Source organism: Tenrec ecaudatus, chromosome 1, assembly GCF_050624435.1.
Source record: "Tenrec ecaudatus isolate mTenEca1 chromosome 1, mTenEca1.hap1, whole genome shotgun sequence".
NCBI lineage: Eukaryota > Metazoa > Chordata > Mammalia > Afrosoricida > Tenrecidae > Tenrec > Tenrec ecaudatus.
This window is the reverse complement of record NC_134530.1, coordinates 49,211,731-49,235,506: the sequence shown is the minus strand read 5'-3', so window position 1 is coordinate 49,235,506 and position 23,776 is coordinate 49,211,731. Positions and strand designations below refer to the sequence as shown.

At 58.3% G+C, this 23,776-nt stretch overlaps 2 protein-coding genes across 2 annotated transcripts; one reads left to right on the top strand and one right to left on the bottom strand.

Annotated features, from left to right (window-relative positions):
• The first annotated feature begins 74 nt into the window (after positions 1-74).
• SLC30A2 (solute carrier family 30 member 2) lies at positions 75-6,656 on the top strand. The gene is made up of 9 exons (XM_075563689.1): positions 75-124; positions 727-947; positions 2,365-2,511; positions 3,266-3,419; positions 4,283-4,339; positions 4,406-4,508; positions 5,180-5,285; positions 6,273-6,407; positions 6,511-6,656. Exons 1-9 carry the CDS (start codon positions 75-77, stop codon positions 6,654-6,656), a joined length of 1,119 nt encoding a protein of 372 aa, XP_075419804.1.
• A 3,778-nt stretch (positions 6,657-10,434) lies between these two features.
• On the bottom strand, positions 10,435-22,621 carry EXTL1 (exostosin like glycosyltransferase 1). Its single transcript, XM_075538555.1, has 11 exons — positions 21,852-22,621; positions 15,875-15,965; positions 15,561-15,668; positions 14,352-14,471; positions 13,683-13,815; positions 13,389-13,495; positions 12,690-12,785; positions 12,211-12,297; positions 11,688-11,848; positions 10,699-10,855; positions 10,435-10,611 (listed from the first exon to the last, which is right to left on the bottom strand). Exons 1-11 carry the CDS (start codon positions 22,619-22,621, stop codon positions 10,435-10,437), a joined length of 2,007 nt encoding a protein of 668 aa, XP_075394670.1.
• Between the last annotated feature and the right edge of the window lie 1,155 nt (positions 22,622-23,776).

Sequence of the window (23,776 nt, the reverse complement as noted above, 5' to 3'; positions counted from 1 at the left end):
TGAGCGTCCCTCGTGCCACTTCGAGGTGCGCCCGGCTGGGCGCGCGGGCGGCTGGTGGGTCCCGCAGAGGCTGCATGCGGGCCACGGAGAAGCGGCGTCTGCTGGACAACCCGCGCAGAGCCCGGTAGGACGGGCCCCGGGGCGCAGAGAGAGTGTGCGCGCGGCTTCGGACGCACCTTCTTGTAAGCCATCGGGCCAGGGGACGGCTTGGCGGCGTCCTGCACCAGGACCGCGTGGGAAGGGTGGACTGCGATGCGGGGAAAGGGGACAGAGGGCAGGGTCCCTTCCCTGGGGCCAAGCGCAGAACCTGAGCCCAGCTGCCTGGGGAGGGGAAGTCGGCTGTCGGGAACCTTGCCTTTGAGCCAGCACTTTGCCCTGTGCGGCCTCTCCACCCTAGGGAGGCCCTGTACCCCCAAGTGCGCGGTGGGGGGGGGGGGAGGGTCTGCTCTTCTCCCCAAGTCTGAGCTCTGTTCCTTCTACACGCTCCACTGAAGCAGCCCCGCCCCTTGGCCGGTTCCCAAGCCCTCCCCCGCCTGGGGCCCTGGCCTGGGGGCTGGTCTTTCTCCCAGTCCCTCCTCTCCCAAAGGGACCTTCTCCCTCTTGCAGGAGGAACTCTGAGGCTAGTGTGCCATCCTCCACCTGTGCCCAGTGACCCCACAGCACTGCGGGCAGGAGGCAGTCCTCCTTGCCCCATCCCTGAACCGAGTCTCCCCTCTGCCTCAACAGGTTATACATGGGATCTATATGGCAGGAAGGGTCGGGCTGGGTCCCTCTCCCAGGCCCTAGCCTTAACCTGCAGACCATTGAGCTGGCAGCCGAGAACAACCATTACTGCCATGCCCAGAGGGATCCTGGTAGCCACAGAGACCCCAAGAAGGATCGGGCCCGTCGCCAACTGTATGTGGCCTCCGCCATTTGCCTGGTGTTCATGATCGGGGAAGTCATTGGTAAGAACCTCTCTGCTCACTAGCTAAAGCTGCAGCCTGGTTTGTCCGGATGACCCCCAAATTTAGAGATTGTACCTGCAATGAGTCTTAACTGCTCCATTTATTGCAAAGGGGTAGACCCTTGATGTAGACAGTTCCCTGTCTTCCTCCTCTGCTGTGTGCCTTTTTGTGAGAGAAGAGGAAACTGAGGCACGTTGCCGTTAAGCTACCTGTCTGACATGCCATCCAGCTGGTCACTTTTCTCCTGAGAGAGGCCCTGGTGAATTTGACCTGGAGCCCCCAAGCTCACCCAACAGCCACCTGGGCTCTTTTCAAAGCCCACTGTACATATCTCTCAGATATACTAAATGCTATTGCTTTTCCAAAAGATCATTGATGTAGGTTTGCCCAACCATAGCCCCAGGGTCTTTGTTGGTTCAACCAGCGCTGGGGAAGGAGACACGTGGTGGTGATGGCCTAGGTCAAATTCCCTCTGTCCTTTGCACGGACACTAGCTAACCTGTTGCCCCCACCCACACACCCACACACACACACTTTCCTGCTGTATCAGGGGGATTGGTCGTGGTCACTGTACTCAAGTGTGCCCCACTCACCTTGGTAGTGCAGGCTCCGAAGTATGTACTCTTCACATCTGGGCTTCTCTCAGTGCTAGAGATGGAGGAAGGGCCTTCTGCAGGCTGCAGCCTTCTGCAGGCCTAACGCCTTTAGGTTTCAGGCACACATGCCTGCTCGAACTGCTTGCGGTTAGCAGCCCATCCTGCTGCACCACAAAAGGGCTTCCTTTTCACCCTTTGGCAAGCCCCGGTGGGGCAGTGGGTTGCACTGAGCAGCTAATCACATGGTCAGTGGTTTGAACCCACGAGTTGCTCCATGGAAGAAAGATGTGGCTGTCTGTACCCCTAAGAAATGCCAAGTCTCAGAAGCCCATAAGTAAGGTAACCAGATTTTAACATTGGTAATGTGGGACACCATTGATAAAACTCATATCCTGGTGAAATAGCAACATGGCAGTCAAAAACCTAGCTTGTCGTGCATTCTTTCCAAAATCGGGACTTTTAAAAAACTCTGCGGGACTCAGGAAAAATTGTTAAAAATCGGGACTGTCACGCCAAAAGCGGGACGTCTGGTCACCTTACCCAAAGAGGCAGTTCTCGGTCCTGTAGAGTTGTTAGGAGTCGGAATCAACTTGATGGCAATGGGTAAGTTGGTCTATGCCCGTTTCCTGATGGGCAAGTGCAAGGTGAGAGTTAAGGCACATGCCCAAGGTGGCGCAGCTAATGGGGCAAAGGACTTGAATTCAGTGTGCCTGCCTCCCGAGTCTGTGGTTTCTCTGTTGCGCACACAGTTTGGAGGGGGTGGTGGTGGCCCCCTGAGGAGCTGATGAGGACCCTCTTCCCTCATTGTTCTCCCCCTGTAGGTGGGTACCTGGCACACAGCCTGGCAATCATGACCGACGCAGCCCACCTGCTCACGGACTTTGCCAGCATGCTCATCAGCCTCTTTTCCCTCTGGATGTCCTCCCGGCCAGCCACCAAGACCATGAACTTCGGCTGGCAGCGAGCTGGTGAGGGCCCTGCTCAGGCTGGAGATGGGCTTGGGGGAGGGGGCGGGTTTTCAGTTGGCTGCAATAGGTGGAGGCCCAAATGAGGCCACTGTGGGGGCGGGAGGGTGACCTGGGTTGGGGAAGAGAGTATCAACCCCAATGTCCACCCTCGGGATTCCCATTCTGTGAAAGAAGGGAGGTCACCGTCCTAAGGATGCAGAGCTCATCCTGATGCGATAGATGGATCTGGCCTCAACCCTGCCCCTAAAGCCCATCCAGAACACCCTTCTGGAGGACAAAGGTTTTAAACCAGTAGTTCTTAACCTGTGGGTCGTGACCCCTTTGGGGGTCGAAGGACCCTATGAAGCAGCAACAAAAATAATTTTATGGTTGGGGTCACCACAACATGAAGAACGGTATTAAAGGGTTGGGGCACTAGGAAGGTTGAGAACCACTGCTGGAAACCCTAGTGAATGAGCCTGGGTGCTGTGCCCTCTCCTCAAATCTGCTCCAGCTGAACAATGGGTACATAGTTTAGCAAGTCCTTCACTTTTTGTTTTTTTATAAAAGCATATCAAACAAGAGGGTGACTCATGATTTCTGAAGTCTGAGCACACTGTCGGCCATGCCCTCTACAGAGCCCGGTGGCATGCGGGCTCTGGCCTGGCAGTTTGGAGCATGGTGATCATGGAGGTTGGGGGTGGGGCGGTGGGGACTTTTCTCAGCTCCGGATCCACCTGCTGAACTTGGCACTGGGGGTCTGGGTGTTCCTCAGAGATCCTGGGAGCTCTGCTGTCTGTGCTGTCCATCTGGGTTGTAACGGGGGTGCTGGTGTACCTGGCGGTGGAGCGGCTAATCTCTGGGGACTATGAGATTAAGGGAGGAGTCATGCTGATCACCTCGGGCTGTGCTGTGGCCGTGAACATCATGTGAGTGTGTCCTTTTGCCCCACAAGGCCCCCATTCATGCCCCCCGCCCACTCTTGGTGGAGGGAGGCCATCACCATGCTGCGGAGACCACAGGGACAGAACTTCCCCAGCGTGCTGACCTCTGGCGCCTGAACACTTGTGTCCCATTTGAGGTTGGGTGGTGCATAGCGACCCCCTGTGGATTTCCAATACTGGAATGTTACGGGAGCAGGAGCCCAGCTTTCCTTCCTCTGAGAACTACCGACCATGGGGATCGCATAACCACGACACCACCATGGCTCTTCTGGCCAAGGCCATCTGCAGCTGCTAGTCTGGGCCCTCAGCAGCTTCCCGTGTTGCCTCTCCCCACCCTGTCCCTTGGAGGCTCCATACCTGCAGTAGGGAGGGAAGAGTCTGGGTCCTCCAGGAACAGGTGTCTGGGCTCAAAATTGAGCCCACTTCTTTTTAAGCAGACTTCTGTGAGCAGCAGAGGGGTCGAGAGCACGGGGTCGCAGAGGTGCTTTCTCCCTTGCTCAGTGGCTGTGGACAAGCCACTCTCCTCTCTCAGCCTCAGTTTCCCCATCTGTGACATGGTGTGAGTGTGGTGGGTGTGTGAACTAGACCAGCATCATTGCTCGGAGATTCAGACTGGGCCACCTGTGTGCTCAGAATCAGCCTGGCCCTGGGGCTGAGCCCTTTGTTCTGTGACCTTTTGAGTCAAGCCATGTGGACCTGGCCTCTCACCCAGCCAGGCCAGAAGGGTCACACAGGCATTGGGGAAGGGTGTAGGGGAGGTGGGGCTGGCATCCGGGAAGGCCACCCATGATGTTAGTCTCTACCTGCTACCTCGGGGACCCAGCTCAGCAATGTCTCTGTTTCTGTAGAATGGGGCTGACGCTCCACCAGTCCGGCCATGGGCACAGCCACGGTCCTGGTCATGGGCACAGCCATGGTCCTGGTCATGGGCACAGCCATGGTCCTGGGCACGGCCACAGCCACGATACCAGTGAGGAACAGAACCCCAGTGTCCGAGCTGCCTTCATCCACGTGATTGGGGACCTTCTGCAGAGTGTGGGCGTCCTGGTGGCAGCCTACATTGTATACTTTAAGGTCAGAGCTGGGGCAGAGGGCAGTGGTCCAGGGGACAGGAGAGCAGAGATCATGGCGTGGGGGGTGGGGGGCTCCTCTCCACACAGGACCCTCATCCATGCTAGCCCCCTCCCAACTCTGGGGACAGGACTTGGGAGAGAGAAGAGACTATTAGCACTTACCCTGCACCGACCAACTGTCAGCACTCAGGCGCTTCTCTGTAACCCCAAAGGGTAGGTGGCGGTGTTTGCTGCCCCTCAGAGAGGCCCAGTGCCTTGCTCAGTGTCACACAGCTGGTAGGGGTGTGAGTCAGACTCAAGCCCAGGGCTATAGTGCCCAAACTGTGGACATTCCACATCATGTTGATACAGAGGATGGAGTAAGGTCTGGGTTTGAAGCCTGGCCCCACCCCTTAGTCGCCACCAGGCATGGAGGGACCCATTTTCTCTCCTTGTGCCTCAGCTTCTCCATCTATAATGGGGGTGAGGAGGAAGGCAATGAACTGAGCTCTTTCCAGTTCTGTCCAGGCCTCAGCCCCCATGGACATGGGGAGTGGGAAGGGAGTGTGGGACCCCTGTCTGGGGGCCTGCCAGCAGAGCAAGTCCCTTTCCTGCCACAGTGCGGGGTGTGAGGGTGGAGGGGAGCTGGCGGGTTTGGGACTGGCCCCAACTACATCTCCCCTGTTTCTGTAGCCCGAGTACAAGTACGTGGATCCGATCTGTACCTTCATCTTCTCCATCCTGGTCCTGGGCACCACCTTGACCATTCTGAGAGATGTCCTTGTGGTGCTCATGGAAGGTAACTTGACTTGCCTGGGGCGCCCTGGCTGCCCTTGGCAGTCTCCCTCAGTGGGGTGTGTAGGTGGGGGTGGGACACAGGATCTGGCACCATGGTGGCCTGGCGTAGGCTGGCAAACCTTCTGGGGCCCCGAGCCATGCTGGCATCAAGCTGGACCCTCATATGTGGCAGTTCTTAGAAATGTCCCCCGGCCTGTGTCCTCTCTTTCCAAGCCATTAGCCCTGAGGGGGTCACCTCCCCAGGTGGAATGCATCCTCCTACCCAGTCAGGGTAGCTTCTGGGTGATGTCTGACACCTGGGAATCAGCTTTCCCAGCACCCCTCAGTCTCCCTGCCTCTGAGGTGGGGCAGACTGAGGCTCGAAAGGACACCTAAGTCTTAGGCAAGGCAACTGAATCCACTCCCAGCTCTGACTTTGCCCCGGGCATCTCAGGGACCAGAGTGGTCTTGTTCCTGCCTTGAGAGGTCACGGCTGGCTTTGAGGGGTTACTCAGTCATGGAGAGGCCAGGCACAGGGTCTCCAGTCTTGGCTTAGGGGCATGGGCCTCTGGGGTCAGGGTCAGTCTGGGACTGGGGCTTGGTCTGAGGTCAGCAGAATCGTCTAGCTGCAGGTCAGAGCCTTTACTCCACGACTCCATCTGACCCGGTGATGGTGAGGATGGTGCTGTTACAGCTGAGTGATGCCTAGGGATTCCCAGGCTTCCTTACTCCTCCATTTACAGACAGTGTACTGAGCAGGCTCTGTTCTTGGCCCTAGGGACTTGGTGGTAAACAGAACCAACTACTCTGCCCTCACGCAGGGCCCACCGTGAAAGGGGAGGCAGGCAGTAAGCACGCGGGCAAGTGGGATCATTGCACAAAAGGAGCTGAAGACATGTGGGATCTGGGGGGCGGGGTGGGGCGGCACATGCAGATCAGGTGAGGTGACGGTTAGAGCAGGAGCCAGCTGGGCACAGATGGGATGAGCCTTTGCCCTTGCTCTCCTCAGGGACCCCCAAGGGCGTGGACTTCACAGCTGTGCGGGACCTGCTGCTCGCCGTGGAGGGGGTGGAAGCCTTACACAGCCTGCACATCTGGGCGCTGACCGTGTCCCAGCCGGTGCTGTCCGTCCATATTGCCATTGGTGAGTGGCCGAGAACAGCTGGGGCTGGGGGTGGGGCCCTCCGTACTGAGGGAGCAGGGTAAGAGTATCTGCGGTCACCCCTGTGTGTCCTCCCGGCCCTCAGCTCGGAATGCCAATGCCCAGGCCGTGCTGAAGATGGCCAGCTCCCAGCTGCAGGGGAGGTTCCACTTCCACACGATGACCATCCAGATTGAGGACTACTCGGAGGACATGAAGGACTGTCAGGAGTGCCAGGGACCCTCCGATTGATGGCAGCCAGCCACCGGCTGGGCCACGGCCAGGACCTGCGCACGACAGGCCTAGTGTCCCCCAGACCTAGCCAGGCTCTGCTAGCCAGGCTGCTGTGTAAACTAGGCCCTGTCCTCATGTCTACTCCACATTCCAGAATGGGGCTCACCCTCTGCCTGCCCCATCTGACTACAGTTGGTGGGGACTCAGGGGGCACATGCAGCGGGACCCCCCTTCTCCAGCTCCTGAGTCTGGGCCTCATCCTACCCCTAGTCGCAGGCAGGCCAGGCAGGGGGGTGGGGGGAGGGAAGCTGGCCTGCCTCTGCCCTGCCTTATGGATCTGAAAAGAACTCCAGGCACAAAGCCCCCTCCTTCTGCTCATAACAATATGGTTGAGGGAGACCTGGGGCCATACCCTCTCAGCAGGTTCCCTTCCTGGAGACACCAAGTAACTTCCTAGGTAAGACACTAGCTGGCTGGCTCCCTTACAGCCCTTGGTTTGGAACAAGATACCCAGACCTTTGCCAGAGTGATTTTGGGGGAAGGAGAGAAGACCTGTTTCAGTGTGAGCCTCACATGGACAGCCTTGCAGCCCCTGGGCTGCTTCTCTTGTCCTGATGATGCCTCCCGGGGTCTGGACATGGCTGGGCCAGTACAGTCCTCTATGTGGCTGACCTGGTCAGAGCCCATGGATGGAGGATGGAGAGGGGCTGGGCACAACCCAGTGGCCAACCGGAAAGGCTTCCTGGGTGCTGTGTGGAGATTCCTAAATTGCAGGATGGCTTGTGCCCCGGTAGTGCGTTGGGTTACGCATCAGTCGGCTAACTGCAAGATAAGCGTGCGGTTCAAGCCCACCAGCCATCAAGGTGTGCAGACTGGACCCCTCGAACGCCAGTCTCTACAACCCTGAGACCAGAAGAACGAGATGGTGCCCGGCGGCCACTGCCAACTGCTCTGGAAAGGATCACATTGAGTGGAGTGGACTGTGTATGGAGCAGAACTCAAAATCATGAAGGAGACCAGGCTTACTGGTCGAGACTGAGGGGACCTCAAAGACTGGCTTTTTCTGGTCTGGAAATGAACTTTAATCATCAATCATGTGAGACCAAACCAAAACCAAACTCGCTATCATCAAGTCGATTCCGACTCTTAGCAACTTTGTAGGAGAGGATAGAACTGCCCCGGTGGTTTTCTGATGGTAACTCTAGGTGGTTCAGAACTGCTGACCTTGAGGTTAGCAGCCCAATGCATAACCACTGTGCCACCAGGGCTCCCTTTGAGGTGCAAAGGGCAGCCTTCACCCAAGGACAAATGTCTGGGGGGTTGGAAAGTCAGAGGAATGGAAACACAAGGAAGTGGGATAAGCGATCCAGGGGGGTTGCGATGGACGAAACAAAATGTGCGTGAAATGCTGAATGTAAAACTGACCTGTAAGCCTTTACCCACTTCACAATGAAAGTGAAAAGGAACCGTCTCAGAGCCGGTGCCACGCAGTTCGATTCCGCTCTCTAGGGTCTCTATCATCTGCATGGGGTGCATCTGCCAGGGTTGTAGACAAGAGTGGAGGTACGCAGGGTGGTCTCCCTGCCCTTACAAGGTCGCAATTGAGTCGGGATGGAGGCAGCTGTGGGAAGGATAGATAACTAACCTGCATGGTCGCTAACTGAATCTGCCCAGAGACACCTTGGAAGATAAGGCATGGCCATTTTACTAAGAAACAAAAATCAGTCATTGCGGAGCAGTTCTCTGACAAATCAGGGGTTGCCACGCCTGGTGCCTAAGGATGGCTGATGGGATGGTCCTGTTTCCAGATAAGAATACATCATAAAAGGCCCAAGGACTTTATCTTCAAGGGGGTGGAACCCCTAAGACTGGCTTTTTAGATAAAGTCAGCCTGCTCTTTTATGACTTATTCTTATCTACACATGAGACTGCACACCGCCCCACAGGGTTGTCAGTGGACTAGAGCCCACATGGGATCCGTTCCTGCAGAGAATAATTTAACCCTAAAGTAACACTTAAAATTTAGAAGTCAATGTGATTCAAGTTGAGCCTGTGTGCCAAGCCTTTATGCCACGCCCATAGGTTGTGGCTATTGCCCATTTTTACAGAGGAGGAAATGGGGCTTAGCCTTAGATAGTCCTGCTTGCCTGGTGTCAGCCCGCCTGTGGTGGGGATCTGGACCTCAGTCTCATTCCTCCGGGCTGCCCTCCTGACAGCAAGGCTGAGGGTCTGCTCCTTATACAGCTGAGACCCTGGTTCTGACAGCACCTTCCCCACTTCAAGGTCATGCCCTGGGGTCACAGCTGTGACTGGGGAGGCAAAGGCGCTGCTTTCTTGGGCAGGCTTGGCCCAGGGAGCTCTCCGCACCCTGGGAAGGCCATGCACACTGCAGCTGTGCACTTCCTCACCACCCTCTGCTGTTCTTGACCTTGGGCCAGGCTGCCTGCCCTTTTAGCTCCCAGTCCCACCCTCCCAAGAAAGACCTCTCCACATCCCCAGCTGTGAGGAACTTCACGGAGGACCAGGAGCCCAGCTAGAGGACCGAGGTGGGAGGCCTTGGCTAGGTTAGGGGGGACAGCATGTTCCGACCAGTGAACAGTCACGGGAGTTTCCAGAGTAGCGAGGCCATCAAAGCAGAACACCTGACACCCTGGGCCTGAGCTGGACCCACCACCCCTCCTTTCTGAAGTCTTCCTCCCACCCCCCTTACACACACCAGGCGAGCCGAGTCCCCCTCCCCCATGCAGCTGCTACAAGAGTATTTATAACTTGAGCGTGCGGGGGCAAGGACACGAGCTTTATTTCGGAAGTGATAATTCCATTTCCAGGTGGGTGAACCCAGGAGAACCTAACAGCACCTCCCCCACTCCACCCTCACGGCCAGGTCGACCTGGACAGCCCCTGCACCCATCCAGCCCCCCTAGGAATAGCCCCTCCTCACTCAACCCCAAGTGTCTGTCGGGGCGAAAGCGGTGGGGCCTATTATCTCTGAGTCCTCCGACTGGGGCCGCGTACATCGTTAACCCTCTGTCACCCACCCCTCTCACTGGGCCGGTGGAAAGCCCACTTGGTCGAGGAGGGAGGAGTGCGGTGTGCCACTGGCCTCTAGTGGTGCACACCGGTAGTGCAGGACTTCCCAGGGCGGAATGGAAGCCCCCGAAGTCTCAGAAGTTGCCTCCCTTCGCCTTCTGGCTTCTTCCCCTGGGGCTCGAGGCTTGCACTTGCTGTAGTAGCTGTTTCCCCCCAAGACCCTTGGGACGTGGGGGCGGAGAGGGCGGGGGGTTGTTGGGAAGGATGGCTTTGCTTCGCGCTGCATCTTGTCCACCTTCGCGTCGCCGCCGGCACAGGGACAGACACGCGGTGGTCCACGTCTGTTCCACCGGTCTGCCCATCAACTATGCACCGTGCACCCGCGCGGCCAGGGAGACGAGGACGTGTGCCAGCCGCCGCCGCGCCCGCAGGTCACTCCCGGGCCCTGAGCGTGTGAGCTGGCAGCGAGCACAGGGCCGGGGCTGCAGGGAGGCTGAGCAGCCGGGATGGGGCTCACCCCTTCCGGGACGGGGATGGGAGGGAGGCGAGGGGCTGGGGAGGAGGAGGAAGAGGAGCGCAGAAAGCGGCCTGGCACGCACAGGGATGGACGCTGCTTCGCTCCAGCGCTAGAGCCGCGCGGGGCGCGCGGCGGCTGCTCCCCGGCGCTGGCTGTGGTTGGCTGACCGGGATCTGACGTTGAGCCGACTAGCTGCCTCGATTGGCTCTTGGATCTCCCGGGCCTGGCTCGGGTGGCCACTTGTGGGTGCTAGGGCTTTTCCAGGCTGCGATACTTCTTGCGCAGGACGGAAACCGGGTCCTTGAAGAGCACCGGGTCCAGGCGGAGGCGAGAGGACACCAGGGGCATGTGGCCGAACCCTGCAGCCATCAAATTGACGCAGTCCGGGTCAGGGGGCTGCAGCTCGGGCCGGGGATCCCCAGAAGCCTAAGAGGGAGAGGAGAAATTCGAGGTTTTCTTGTTCTTTGCACCCCCTCCCTGCCCCTCCCTTGGCCAAACCTTTCTCCTTCTCACCAGGGGAGCTCTCGTCCCATAGGGCACCTTGATAGGGGGCAGCTTGGTTACTGCTGCCACCAGGAAGTTCAGCAGGACGTCCACACAGCCGGGTGCCCCGTCGGCCAGCGTCCTGAGAGCTCTGGGCAGGGAGTGGGTGAAGAGAGTGTGGTAGTACCTGTGCCAGGGAAGAGGACGGCATTGGAGCTCACCTCCCGTGCCAGGCGCGCCTCCCTCCTCCCTCCTCCTGACTTCAGCCCCGCCCTTTGACTCAATCCCCACCCCTATGCCTGGCTGCTGGCTTGTGGGTCACCAGTGGGTCACCAGTGATGTTCCTTGCACTGGTTCTTTGGGGCGCCCACACTGGGGGCTAAGGCTTAGCTGGCGCTAAGCCATCAGTCAAGGCAGGTGACAAACCCGGTTCAGGAAGGCTTCAGATTAAGCAGGGAACTGCTCAGGCCAGCAGGGTGGGAAAACCCCAGTGAATCTCTACCAGGCCCCAAGTCTCCCCGCCCCCATTGTTTTAGACATGAACAAAGAGCCCCTCCAGAATTCAGTCCCTGGTCCACGGTTAGGGAGCTACAGGCAGTGCTTGGGAGGCTTGGGACAACACACCCCACCCCACCCCACACACACTGACAGAGCAGCAGGACAGATCTCTTAACAATGCTACAGCTGCGGCAACCGCTAGTCTCTGACCCACGCTCTGCCTGGTTCAAAAGACAACTCTGGCGGCCGTTTTGTGGTGCACCTGTGTGACAGGGGCTTTCGTGGCTCAGCACAGCAGCCACTTGAGGCAGCCCTGCATCACTATATAGGTGAGGAAGCTGCTCATGAGAGGTAAGAAGGCTTGTCCCCTGAGCCACGCTACTGGAAGCGGCAGAGCTGGGCCTTCCACCTGGCTTCCTGAGCTCTCAACCGACTGCTATGTCCACTCCCATGCCACCCTGCTCCTGGCCCAGGGAGGGTCGCCAGCCCTCTGATCCTGTGTGGGGCATGCCAGGCTGTACCTATGGTAGAAGGCAGCTGAGGTGAGAACCATGGAGAACTCGTTGGCCTTCTCAGCAGTGTAGCCCCAGCCCCCCCGGGCAGAGTCCCAGAAGTGGCTCCCGGTCAGAAAGCCCACCATCCGCTCCGGGAAGCTCTGCCACACCACAAAGGCAAAGTCCACCTAGGGAGGAGATTCCAGTTCTTTAGGAGGTGTGAGGTAGGACTTCCCATCCCACTGGGGGCGTCTAGGGAGAGCGTGGCAAGCCCAACCTGGCCAAGAGGCTGGAATGGCTAGAAGCGTCCTGTGGAAGCTTTGGGGGTGGGGGACAGCTTGGGGGAGCATTTTTAGCTGGGAGCCCCCAAAACAGTTTCCAAAGACATGTGTGGGAGCCTCTGCTGGATGTCTACTGGGGCCACTGATTGCCCGGGGTCGTTTCGAAGGCAGAGAGTTGGGCGTCTTGATCTCTGGTCCTCTAGTGAGGACCATGAGGGCCTGCTGTCTCTGTCCCCACCACACCAGGCTCCTCTTGGGCCCAGCCGCACCTCACTTGTGGAAAGACTGCAGTGGGCGTCGAGGCTGAGAATGGCATCCGTGTTGATGGTGCTGTGTGGGAAGAAGCGATCACTGGCCTGCAGTGGGAGGGCAGAGACCACCACTCAGCCAGGGCCCCTTCCCGGTTGCCCAGCCAATATCTGAACACTCACGTCCACCCTGGCTCTCCGAAGCCACCCCCTTCCCAGCGGCCCTGGTCAGACTGCTGCCATCCTTCCACATTTCCTCAAGTCCCAGGGTTGTCCCCCCTTCATCCAAGGTACTGACACCTTCCCCCTGGCCCCCATGCCATTTTTTTCCCAAATGGGGCAGTGGATAAAGCAATGAGGCCTGCATTAGAAACTTCAGACCCAGTGCCAAGTCCGGCTTTGGCTCAGACCCAAGCAACTTAACCCACGTGTGTCCGTCACAGTTCCTTCCCAGCAAGCAGCGGTGGAGCCCACCCCTCTACACCCTGACTATCCCTCACCTTCCTGTGCCCCTCCATGACTGTCAAGGGGACGGCTGTCTTGGGCCACTTGCCCCTGGGTGGGGGTGGCCTCTCACTGCTCCAGAGAACCAAAACCTAGACAGGAAGAAGGGTGGTCCTGGGGGCTGGGGGCGGGGAGGCAGCTCCGGTGGAGGAAGTATTGGGGGACAGGGCATACACGCATCCTGAGGCCAAACCCAAGGCCCCTTTCTCATTGCTCTGCCCTTGCCACACGCTTCTGCAGCTTAGGAATTCCTGTGATGTGAAGGAGCCGCCCATGCTGGCTTAGTGGTTGAAGCGCTTGCCTGGGGCCTGCTCCATCTGCATCCTGGCCTGTCGGCCTTCTCTGCAGTGCTCTTCATCTAGCTGCCTGCTCAGCACTTGAGACCTGCCATCTGTGTGCTGAATCGGAAACCGGTAGAATCCTTTGGTACTCAGAAAACGGCTGCTGAGTGAGCGAGCCAGCGAGCGGCTGGCTTCTCCTGCCTCCTCAGGCTTTCTAGGTGGCCACCTCAATTTCTACTTGGGGGAGAGGAAGAAGAGACTTGGGGCTTAAGAAGAGAGAAGAAAAGGCACTGGAAGCTCTCCCCGCCCCACCCCCCTCAAATGGGTGGTCCTTCGTGGAGGGCAGAATGTTGACAGAGGCCCTTTCCTGACCCTCACTCCCACCCTGGACCCCAAGCTGTCAGAGGCACAGACCTGGGCACAGTGCTGGGAGCCTGCCACCGCCTGGATGAGCTTCAGGGGGAGCTGGGCAGAGGCCCCCACCTGGATCAAGGCACTGAACCGGCCCATAGGTCGGGAGCCTGCGGAGAATGACAGACAGGCCATCAGGAACGGGCAGGTTCCCACGGAGGGTATCCTGTGTGGGAGACCGGGTCAGGAGAGATGTTGGGGGCCTCAGAGGGATCTTGGTGGGGCTCTATGAATGAGACCGGGGCAGGCATGAGGAGTGTGGATTCGGGACTTAAACTATCCCTTCCCAGGGCATACCCTGCTGCAGGTTGTAGAAGGGATAATCCTGGGGGCTTGTGGAAAATGTCGTCAGGGCCAGGAGTGCCCCTGGGGGCTTGTTCCACATCAGGGAGGGGTGGGCAGACACTCCAGAGATCCGGTCCTGAATAATCTGAAAGGAAAGAGGGGCTGTGCATAGGGGGTAGCCAGTCTCAGACCCTGTGGACAGGCTTAGGAAGTGAGGTTGGGCATAGCCCCACACTGCCCCCTTCTGGCTACAAAGTGGCAGCAGCACCAGGTCCCTGGGCGCAGGGGGTCCGATGCAGATGGCCAGCTGAGGGCACTCAACGATGGTGTCCCAGAGGGGGCAGGCGGCATTGCTGCTTCCCTTCGTCTCACTCAGGGAAGGTGCCCCCAGCAGGTCACACCGTTCTGATCACGCTCATCATCCCTCCCTACACGGTGTGGCCCCTCCAATGGAGTTGGCCCCTCGTGGAAGCCACTTTGCCAGAGCGCTCCCCTCTGCAGGTGGGGAGACTGAAGCCCAGGTTGGTGGAAGAACTAGTCTACCAGCGCTCTCACAGCCCAAATTCTGACTGGCACCATAGGTACCTTTCAGAGGGGACCCCAAGCCCCACCCCCAGGGCAGAGGGTATGGAGGGAGGGGGGTGGGCTGAGGAAGAAGCAACGGAGCATGGCTCCCCGCACCTCCAGAGTAGTGTGGACAATCTTCTCCACTGAAGAGAAGTAGGCATCCCACAGGAACTGAGTCTGCTGACGCAGGGCCAGGACGCGGGCAGGTGGCATCTCCTGAAGGGCAGCCGCAACCTGAGCACAGAGGGAGAAAAGGAGGTGGCTGGAGCCTTGGCAGACCCCGAATGACCGTGGGTGTGGGGGAGATGAGAGGAGCCTGGTGTCAAGACATGGGGATCAGAGCCCTTTCTTCAGGCTCCTCCACATGGGCAGTGGTGACCACCGTGGCCAAGCCCCAGGTAACACAGGCAAGCAAGAGTTTCACAACCAGACCAAACCCATCGCCATGGGGTCAATTCCACCCCATGGCCACCCTACCGGAAAGAGTAGAACTGCCCCCAGAGGTTTTGGAGACTATCATTTCTGGGGCAGACTGCCTCATCTTTCTCCCCCCAGAGCAATGGGTGGATCTGAACTACTGACCTTGTGGTTAGAAGCCTAACCCTTAACCCAGTGTATCACCAGGGCTCCCTCAGTGGTCACTTGGACATCATTGACTGCTACTGGGTGACGGCAGACAAGTTCGTCACCTCTCTCAGACGCCCTTTCTTCAGCTGTAAAGTGGGACTAGAGACCCTCCTCTGATTGCGAGGGTTAAATGAGATGCTGTGAGTTTTCTGGTTCGGACCCATGCCCGGCACACTGAGAGTCTCAGCAAATGGTAATGAGGTTATCGAGTTCCCCCCTTCAGGCTCAGTTCTCGGACACGCGAGGCAGGTGGGCCTGTATGGTATAGTTCTCAGACCCAGGCAAGATTCGTCAGATGCAAACGTCACTGTCTAGTTTGCTTTCCCACCCCATGCCCCCCAAGGCCTGCTCTCTGATTTGGGGTCTTCTGTAGGCGTCTCTGATATTGGGCCAGCCAGTGAAGCGGGGCTCATGGAGACCAACCACCAAGTGTCACATATCCCATTGTACAGATGGGAAAACTGAGGCTGAATGCAGAGGGTCCGGACTTGCTCTGGGTCAGAGAAGCCTTGACACCCAACTTCCAGCCAGTGCTCACTCCCAGGATCCTTCAGGAGTCTCTGCCTCCATCTCATTCAAAGGGGTCCCTACATGGGGGATGGGAACAAGGACAGAGGCCAGCCTGGGTGCTGGGGTCCTGCAGCCCCGCCCTTGTCTGGACCCAATCCCGAGTCCATGGACCGGGCAATGAGCTACCTGTAACAGGAGCCTCTCATCGGCTACAATGGCTGCCTTGTTCCAATCGATGACCTCGGAGAAGGGCAGCTCCCAGCGGGGACTGAGAAGCACGGGGATACAGCCAGCCTGAAGGAGAGGGGGCTTGCTGGGGCACCCAGTCCAACCCTGTACCCTCTCACCACGTCCCGCCTCCAAGCCAGCAGCTACTTCTGAGGGGAGGCAAGAGGCAAAAGGAGAGGAAGGCAGTGGTGGGTTTTGTGGGGTGGGCAAGGCAGTGGGCAGCTCAGGAGTGAGAGGCGACCGGCTGGGGGAGGCCCAGGTTGGGGTTGTACCTGCAGGGCTTGGAGGAAACTGGAGGCAGCAGAGTGGTGGCTGGGGATGAGGCAGAAGGTGGCTCTGGGTAGTGTCGCCCTGGCGTGGGTCCTATGGAAATACATGAGGGTGTCCTGCATAGCAGTGGCCTGAGACAGCAGCCCTCCACCCCACCTCTGGCTGGGCCTCACAGCACCCATATCCACAGTATGCAAGCCCACCTCCGTGTTCTCACACGACTTCGCTCCCAGTCTCCCACTCACACACTAACACTACACTGGCCTCCTTTCTTGGGGAGGAGGAGACGGGAGCCCTGGGTTCTAGCACCGGCTCAGCCCTTGGTAGCCTCCTTCCCCTGGGCCTCAGCTTCCTCATCTGCGAAATGGATAAGGTGGCCCGATGTTCCCAAGGTCTGATTAGCAGAGGCGCCTCTATAGAAAAATAGTGCCAGGGACGGGTCTGGAAATTGTGGCCATGTTGGAACATCTTTGAGACAAGTTCCCACTCCAGCTCCCAAATCAGAGCCCAGTTGGTTAGTCTTTGGCTGATCACAGACGCTCCCCATGAAAAGGGCCACTGTACCTTCCTGCTCTGCTCGGTGGGGAGCCCTGTGCTCAGCTTCTTCCCTTTCCACCCTCAGCAGAGCAAGACCACCAAGTCCGTACCCATAGAAACCCATGGGGCAGGCTAGACCTGCTCCATCGAGATTCCAAGACCCTAAGTCTTTACAAAAGCACACAGCCTCGTCTGTTGCCTGGGGACCTGGCAGGGTGGGGGACGGGTTGATGGGCTCCAACTGCCCATCTTTTGTCCACTTCCACCACTGAGCCACCAGCTCTCCTCTGTGAGTCATAAAAACAAAAACTAAACACTCACCGCCATCAAGTGGATGCTGACTCACACACAGCGACCCTATAGGACACCCTTGAACCACCTCTGTGGGTTTCCGAGACTCTTTATGGGAGTAGAAAGCCCTGTCTTTCTCCCGAGGGGCAGCTGGTGGTTTCAGACTGCTGACCTTGCAGTTAGCAGCCCTGTGCAGACACCACGCCATCGGGGCCGCTCACTGGGCAAGGGAGGCTCTCAGGTCCAAAGCATGCTTTGGAACTCACAGTGATCGCACCACAACTGGCCAGGCAGACTGCTCAGTGGCGCCCCCTTCCAGTGGTGCCCAGGGAGCATGCTATATCTGCCACCCATCCCTTAGCGACTCTGCTTCTTTGGGCCATGCAGGTGGTTGCCTTCCACCACTCTGCCACACACGGTTTCTGGGCACCCCTCACCTGAGTGGCCCCCACTCTCAACCCACCCCAGCCTGACAGTCCAGCCTCATGAAAGAGTGCTCTGTGATGAGGTGGGCCACTCCCCACCTTCCCCCCACCCCACCCTGCCTGGAACCACACAGGAAGCTGCTGCCCAGAGGCACCCCCTCGCTCAGGACAGGCTTCCTCTGTTCTTCCCGCTCCCCCCTCCCCTACTGGACCACACTCAGGCTCTGTGTCTGTGGGGGGAGGGACAAGAGGGCTCACCTCCTCAGAGTGTCCCCTCCCTGGAGAATCTAGCGCCCGCTGCCCTTTCTGGGTGGAGAGATCCAGGATCCCTGGTCTTCACTGGCCCTCAGAGTGGGGTTGATGAAGGTCCCAGGACCCCCACTAGCCTACCAGGCTCCCAGCCAGAACCTTCAAGAACAGCCAAGACTTAGCCAGCCTCTGGGCCAAGCCCCATTGGCCAGATGGGGAGACTGAATCCCAGAGAGCCAAGGACTGGCTCAGAGTCACAGAAAGGGTGGGGACTAAGCTGGGGCCAACCCTGCAGTGTGCCAGCTCCCTCATCCTGAGACAGTTCCACCACCGCAGAGCTTCTGCTTAGGGCTCCCCAGCTCAGTGCATCCACCAGGATGAGGGGCACCCAGGAGAAGCTGCAAGGTAACCCCAGTCAGCTACTTCCCTACCAGCCACAGCACCACCCCACCAGCGAAGCCCTGCCCTCCATCCCCAATGAGGCTCTGTGGAATCCAGTCAATTCAGACGTGCTGTGGTCCTGCAGGACAGAGGAGACTGCCCGCAGGGCTTCCAAGGCGCTCCATCTTCCCGGAAGGCAGGCACTGTTCTCTCCAGGATGGAGGGGAGGGAGTTGTTCAAGCTGCCAGGGGTTTTTAGCAGCCAAGTTCTTAACCACAGCCACCAGGGCTCTCTGGACAGAAAACCCCGAGCTAAGGCTTCAGAGAGTTCCAAGCACCAACACCGGCTGAATAAACAGTGTCCCCTAGCCCTCCTTAAGCCCACACCCTCTCCTCAGTGCCAGTGCACGCTCCTCTCTCTCTGCCGAATGCCCTTCCACACTCAAACATAACAGACCTGGAAAGCCGGCCCTGCTTAATCCTTCTGCCGTGCCCCCTAGCCCTGGTGTCCATGGCCTGGGAATGACCTGCTTTGATCACAGACTTTGCTCCAAGCACTAGTCTCAGTGCTTTACATCATTCCTTCACTTCTTTCTCAGGTAACTGCAAGAGCTCCGAGGAAGCGCTGTGAGCCCATTTGAGGCTCTTACACAGAAGGAAGGCAGCTCTACTCACTGAACCCCAAGGCCATTCACGTACTCACTCCTCCAAGCCTCCCCTTCTGGGAGGCAGGGCTGGGCCTCTCTCTGCCCAGCATCTCCAGGGCCCAGCGGGGAGCAGCAGGAAATGGGTGCTCAGTGGGTGGTAAAGGAATGGATTCTCCGGAAGCACAGGCACTGTGGATGCGGGTTACCCAACCGAAATACTGAAGAGGTGGTGTTCAGCATCAATCTAGGAGTGGGGATGCCTGGGGATGGAGCCAGTGAGTGGCCTGGGGGAGTGGAAGTGCAAGCTGGGTGAGCACTGTGTGACGGTGTCACAGAGGAGACTATGGGTGGCCTCTAAATGAAGTCCCAGGCTCCGGGGCCCTGCCACTTGTCTGCTGCAGTGCTGAGAGTGGGCCGTGCCCAAGCTCTGGCTCCAGGGCTCTGCTGGGCTCCAGACAGGGCAGAACGCCCGTGGGGCCTAGGTATTTTGACTCTTTCCTCCATTAAAATTTTTCAAAATTTTATGTTATAACTATTGGTTATAAAAGCTATTGGTAATAAAGACCGCTTTACTAATGTTACATATTAAAACATTTTCTTCCCCCTGCCCCCACCCAACTTGGAAATAAATCTTTCTTGGCTCTTTCAAGTCTCCTGCACCCTAGGCCCCATGCCTGACGATGCTGTCAGAGAGACTCAAAACGTGCATTGAGTTTATGTTTATGAAAACGTGCCTGCATGGGGAGGGATGGGTGAGTGGGAGGGGTACCTCCGAATAAGCATCTTGCTTGTCCAAAGGGAAGCACAAGAAACCGCGTGTCTGCCTGTGGCAGGAGAAGTGGGTGGCCAGGAGATGGGGTGGAGGGGGGCTTTTTATGCCTTGTGAATTCTGTACTGTGCAGATGAATTACCTGTTCATGAAAATGGATCGGTAACGAGTGAACTGGGAGGGGCTGTATCCCAAAGCAACCAAAGCCGCAGAAGCCAATTCCGCCTGGGTGGGAACCCACAGCCATGCCCTGGAGCCAGCCGAGAGGATTTGAAACCAACCCCACTGCTCCCAAGGGTCTGCTCAGAAGTGATGGGGCTGCCGCAGGACTGGGGGAGGGGGAGGGACGCATGCTGAACAGAGAAGGCTCTCTCTGGACCTGGACTTCCTAGTCCTTGAAATGGGAGAATGCCTTTCTTGAAGGGTGTTTCAGAGGATGAGCAATGACTTATAGAAGGTACCTGACCCCCAGCCCAGGGCAGGCCCTCCCCAGAGCCGGCTCCCTCCTCTCCCTTCCCGCTGTCTCACCAGTGCCTGGTGCCCCTGGCAGGGGACTGTGAATTGCCTCTTTCTCAGGTCAGCTCTTGTTTGTTCAGGCCACCTTTGGGGATTAGCTCTGAGTGTTCTCTCTCTCTCTCTCTATCTCTCTCTCTCTCTCCTATACTGTCTTTCTGGCTCAGATAGCCACCTATTGGCTTGGCACTTCAGGGAAACTGAGGCTCAAGCTACTCCAGAGACTGCCAGTCATGTCATCTGAAGGTAGCCTTGGCCTAAGAACCCTTTGACACTCAGAGACCAACTGGAAGCTGCCCAGCTTCAACCAAGGACATAACCCTGCTGCAACTCTGAGGGTGGCCGGGTGGACTAGTTCTGGCTGGTTTAGACCCATCTGTGACACTTTCCGAACACCCAGAGGCAGGTCTGGGGTCTGGCAGGGACGGCACTTCCCTGGGGCACACCAATGAGCAGATTCTAACTTGCAGTCTAGGCTTGATGGGGTTTTGTGTGTGTGTGTGTGTGTGTGTGTGTGTGTGTGTGTGTGTGTGCAGTGTTCTCAATGGTCAGCTTCTCAGAGAAGTCCAGAATAAAACAGCTTTCAGATTCAACAATTACCCACTCTGTTTACCCATAACTAAAGTCAGCCAATGAGCCACTGAGTCAGCCCACTGCGGATCGAAAGGCCAATAGTTCGAGTCCATCCATTGACTCCGACAGAGACCAGATCTGCAGGTCAGCTCCTGCAAAGATCACAGCTGACAATACCCAATTGGGGGCAGTTCTACTCTGGGTCCTTCTGAGTCAGAATCGACTCTAGGACACCCAGCAGCCACAAAATCAGTCCAAGAACTTCCTACAAGCAGGAGAAGGGCCTAAGGGCTCAGCTGCTGACTTTGAAGGCGGGTGGTTCGCAGTCACCCAGTGACTGGAGGGGAGAAAGACCTTGAGTCTGCTGCCGACACTGACGGCCTAGAAACCCCATGGGGCTGCTCTGCCCAGTCCCCCAGAGTCATGGGGAGTCCAAATCAACGCGATGGATGGCACAAGATGACACCACAATCACAAAGGGGGGGGGGGACATGGTGACTGGAGAACTCTGCCACCCGGCTGAGCTGCTATGGAGCCAGCAGTGGCTGTGAGAGCCACCCGGGAGCCCAAGCAGAGGCCACGTGCGGGCCCCTGGGAGGACTATGAAGCTGGAATAGCCTTTGTTGTTCTAGCAAAGAGCTACAGGGGGTGAGGGTAGGATACCAGAGTGACAGGCTCCAACTTGAACCTGCCCCCGGGGATAGAGAGGGAAGCCTGAGCCCCAGGGGCCCTGGACAGCCTCAGAAGGACTTGACTTGAACTCTGGCCCTCCCCAGAAGCTGTGGGCCTCCCGGGAGCCCTGGCACAGGCTCAGGTGTCAACTGCTCTGTCGTGTGAGCTGTGGCCTCAAGGAGAGACGTTTCCGGGCAAGTTTTCCACGTTGGGCAGGTTGCCACGCTTCGTAGACAGCATTCTAGCACCCTCGCTGGTGCGAAGTCCTGCAGGTCTGGCCACAGCCTGCTACAACCTATTTCCTTCAGAAACTGGTGGACCTTCCAAAGTACAGCAAGGGACGGCTCCCGTTTCCGACCACGTGCTGGTCTCCATGGGCCTTCGGGGCCATTTGAGCGGGCTGATTACAGACCATCTCCAAGCACGGATTCAGAGTCTGAGGGTTTCGGCACCAGAAAAGTGTGGATTCAAACCCTGCCTGAGCTCTTGCCAGCTGTGTGGCCTCCGGCAAGTGGCTTGAGCTCGCTGCGCCTCGGTGTCTGCCATGCAAACACTCAGTACTGTCTCACAGGCAACACTGGCTTTTAAAGCGAGCAGTCGGTAGTACAGCAAGGAAGGAGGGATTGGAATAAGAGCAAGGACCAGAGGAGGAATGAGTCACGTTCCATCTTCTTAAAGGCCCCCTCCCCACCCCCCCAGGGAATGCTTCAGACCCTGCCTCTGATACACATGACTACACAGCATAACCTTGGTGGACCGGTTCTCCACAACCAGTTGTCTGAACTCTCTCCTGCAGCAGCGGGAGGCCGGAGTTTGCCAGGAACTCAACCTAGAAGCTCAATCCTATCCTCTGCCCTGGGCTCTGGATGCCTCCCCATCCCACTCCAGGCCCCCCCCCCATGAGGAAAGAAAGATCCACTTACTGATTAGGTGCAAGATCCTGCTCACAGCGCCCATCCCAGCGGCAGGCAGAGGAGTTGGTGCCCGCCGTGCGCCACCCACCTCTCTCCTCTGCCAGGGCTAGCAGGGTCTCTGCAGGGTGAGGGCTGTGCTGCCGCAGCTGGCCGGGAGCTCCCCCTTGCAAAGGGTGGGCTTCAGGGAGAAGTGGAAGGGCCACATCAAAGCCGGGTCGGAAGGTGTCCACGGGGGGGCTGGCCTCAGCCACCATGGCCTGTCCCAGCTGGAAGGTCTTGGGGAAAGGGGCTGGGTGGAGACTGAGGATGAGGTGATTCTTGCCCCCATCCCACTGCGCAGGCACCTGGCTGGGCGCTCCAGTGGGGGCATCCAGGCTGAGGAAGAGGAGGAGGCAGGCCTCTTCGTGGCTGAATGTGTGGTATCGGGAGCGCTGGAGGGAAGCCAGGATCTGGTGATGTGTCTCAGAGGTGGGTCCAGCCGCGGGGTACACAAATACCTTGAGGCCACCACGCCGGCACTGGGAAGGGTCAAAGCAGGCTCCCCAGCTGCAGCCGCTGCCAGAGGGGGCTCGGGAAGGTGGAGCAGCATCTTCAGGGAGCTCCCCAGGCTGGGAGTAGCTTGGCAGAAGTTCAGCATCCAGCCAGTGTGGCCAGCTTTCAGGGGCTCCTGGAAGAGGTCTGGGGGGCACTGCTGGGTGGAGAAGCGGGGAGATCCCCAGGAGGAAGAGCCAGGAGGCAGACAGAGCGAGCCAAAGAGACTTTCTTCTCCACGATTGCATGTGGCCGACCACAGGCAGGCTGGGGAGGCGAGGAAACCTCAGCCGGTGAGCAGAGGAACAAGGGCCTGAGGAGGGTCAGCCCAGTCCAGCACCCCTGGGCAGATTGAAACCAGGCTGAAGGCAACCAGGTAGGACCCAGTCTCTTGCCCTTGCCTTCCTGTGCTAAGCACTCTGATTCCCTGACCTTTGGACTGTCCAATCAGCCTCTGCCCCCACCCCCTGCAGGGTCCTCTGCCCCTGGGCACCCACTGATGCAACCCTGGGTCAGCCGGCACGACTGTGGCTTTCTGCCCTCCTTGCTACACGCCCCCTGACTTTGCCCTTGTCCCACAGGAGGGCTGTTGGCCAGGCCATGAGGGCTCTCCAGGGGGTGGCATGGCCAGGGTGTAGGTCCGGAAGGATACAGGCTGATCTCCCTGTCCAACCCTGCCAGCGAAGTCCTGGCTGCCCCTGTGCCTGCTGGCAGCAGCTCCTAGGCTGTGGGTCCTATGGCTAAAGCTAAAATTAGACCCTATACCCCATGTGGACCATCAGGGCCACCTGGGGTCAGGGCCTTGGCATCATCAGTGGCCCCTGCCTGTAGGGAGCAGGAGGGCTCTGGGTCCAGGCTCCGCTTCCTCCCTGCTCCGGCAGCATGGCCTCTTCTCTGCCCACCACCAGCTGGCTCTGCGCTCCAGCCTGGCGCTATCCCTGTGCAGGGGCTAGTCCCTGACAGCGTCTTCTCTGCTCTCTCTCCGGGCTGCATCTGGCCAGCCAGGATCCCTTTCCCAGAGGCAGGCGGCCTGGCCCCGCCCCTGCCACCCTGATTCGCTAAGCTCACAGCTAGGAGGCAAAGTCTCCACTTAACCTCTTCCAAACCAGTACCACACCTCAGAGTTTGTTAGGCGTCCACAAACTCCCTGCCATGGTGTCCATGCCGACTCAGAGCGACCCCCTGTGGGTTTCCGAGACTAGAGCTCTTTCTGGGAGTCGAAAGCCCAGCCTGTCTCCACAGGAGCTGCTAGTGGTTTCAACCTGCCAACCATGCAGATCACAGCCCAATGCGTAACCACAGGGCGCCTTGCAGCAGTCTTGTGCCCTCTCCCAGCAGCCCCCAAGGCAAAGGTTCTCAGGGACATGTTCACAGACAAGGAGAGAGGCATACAGAGAAGAGGG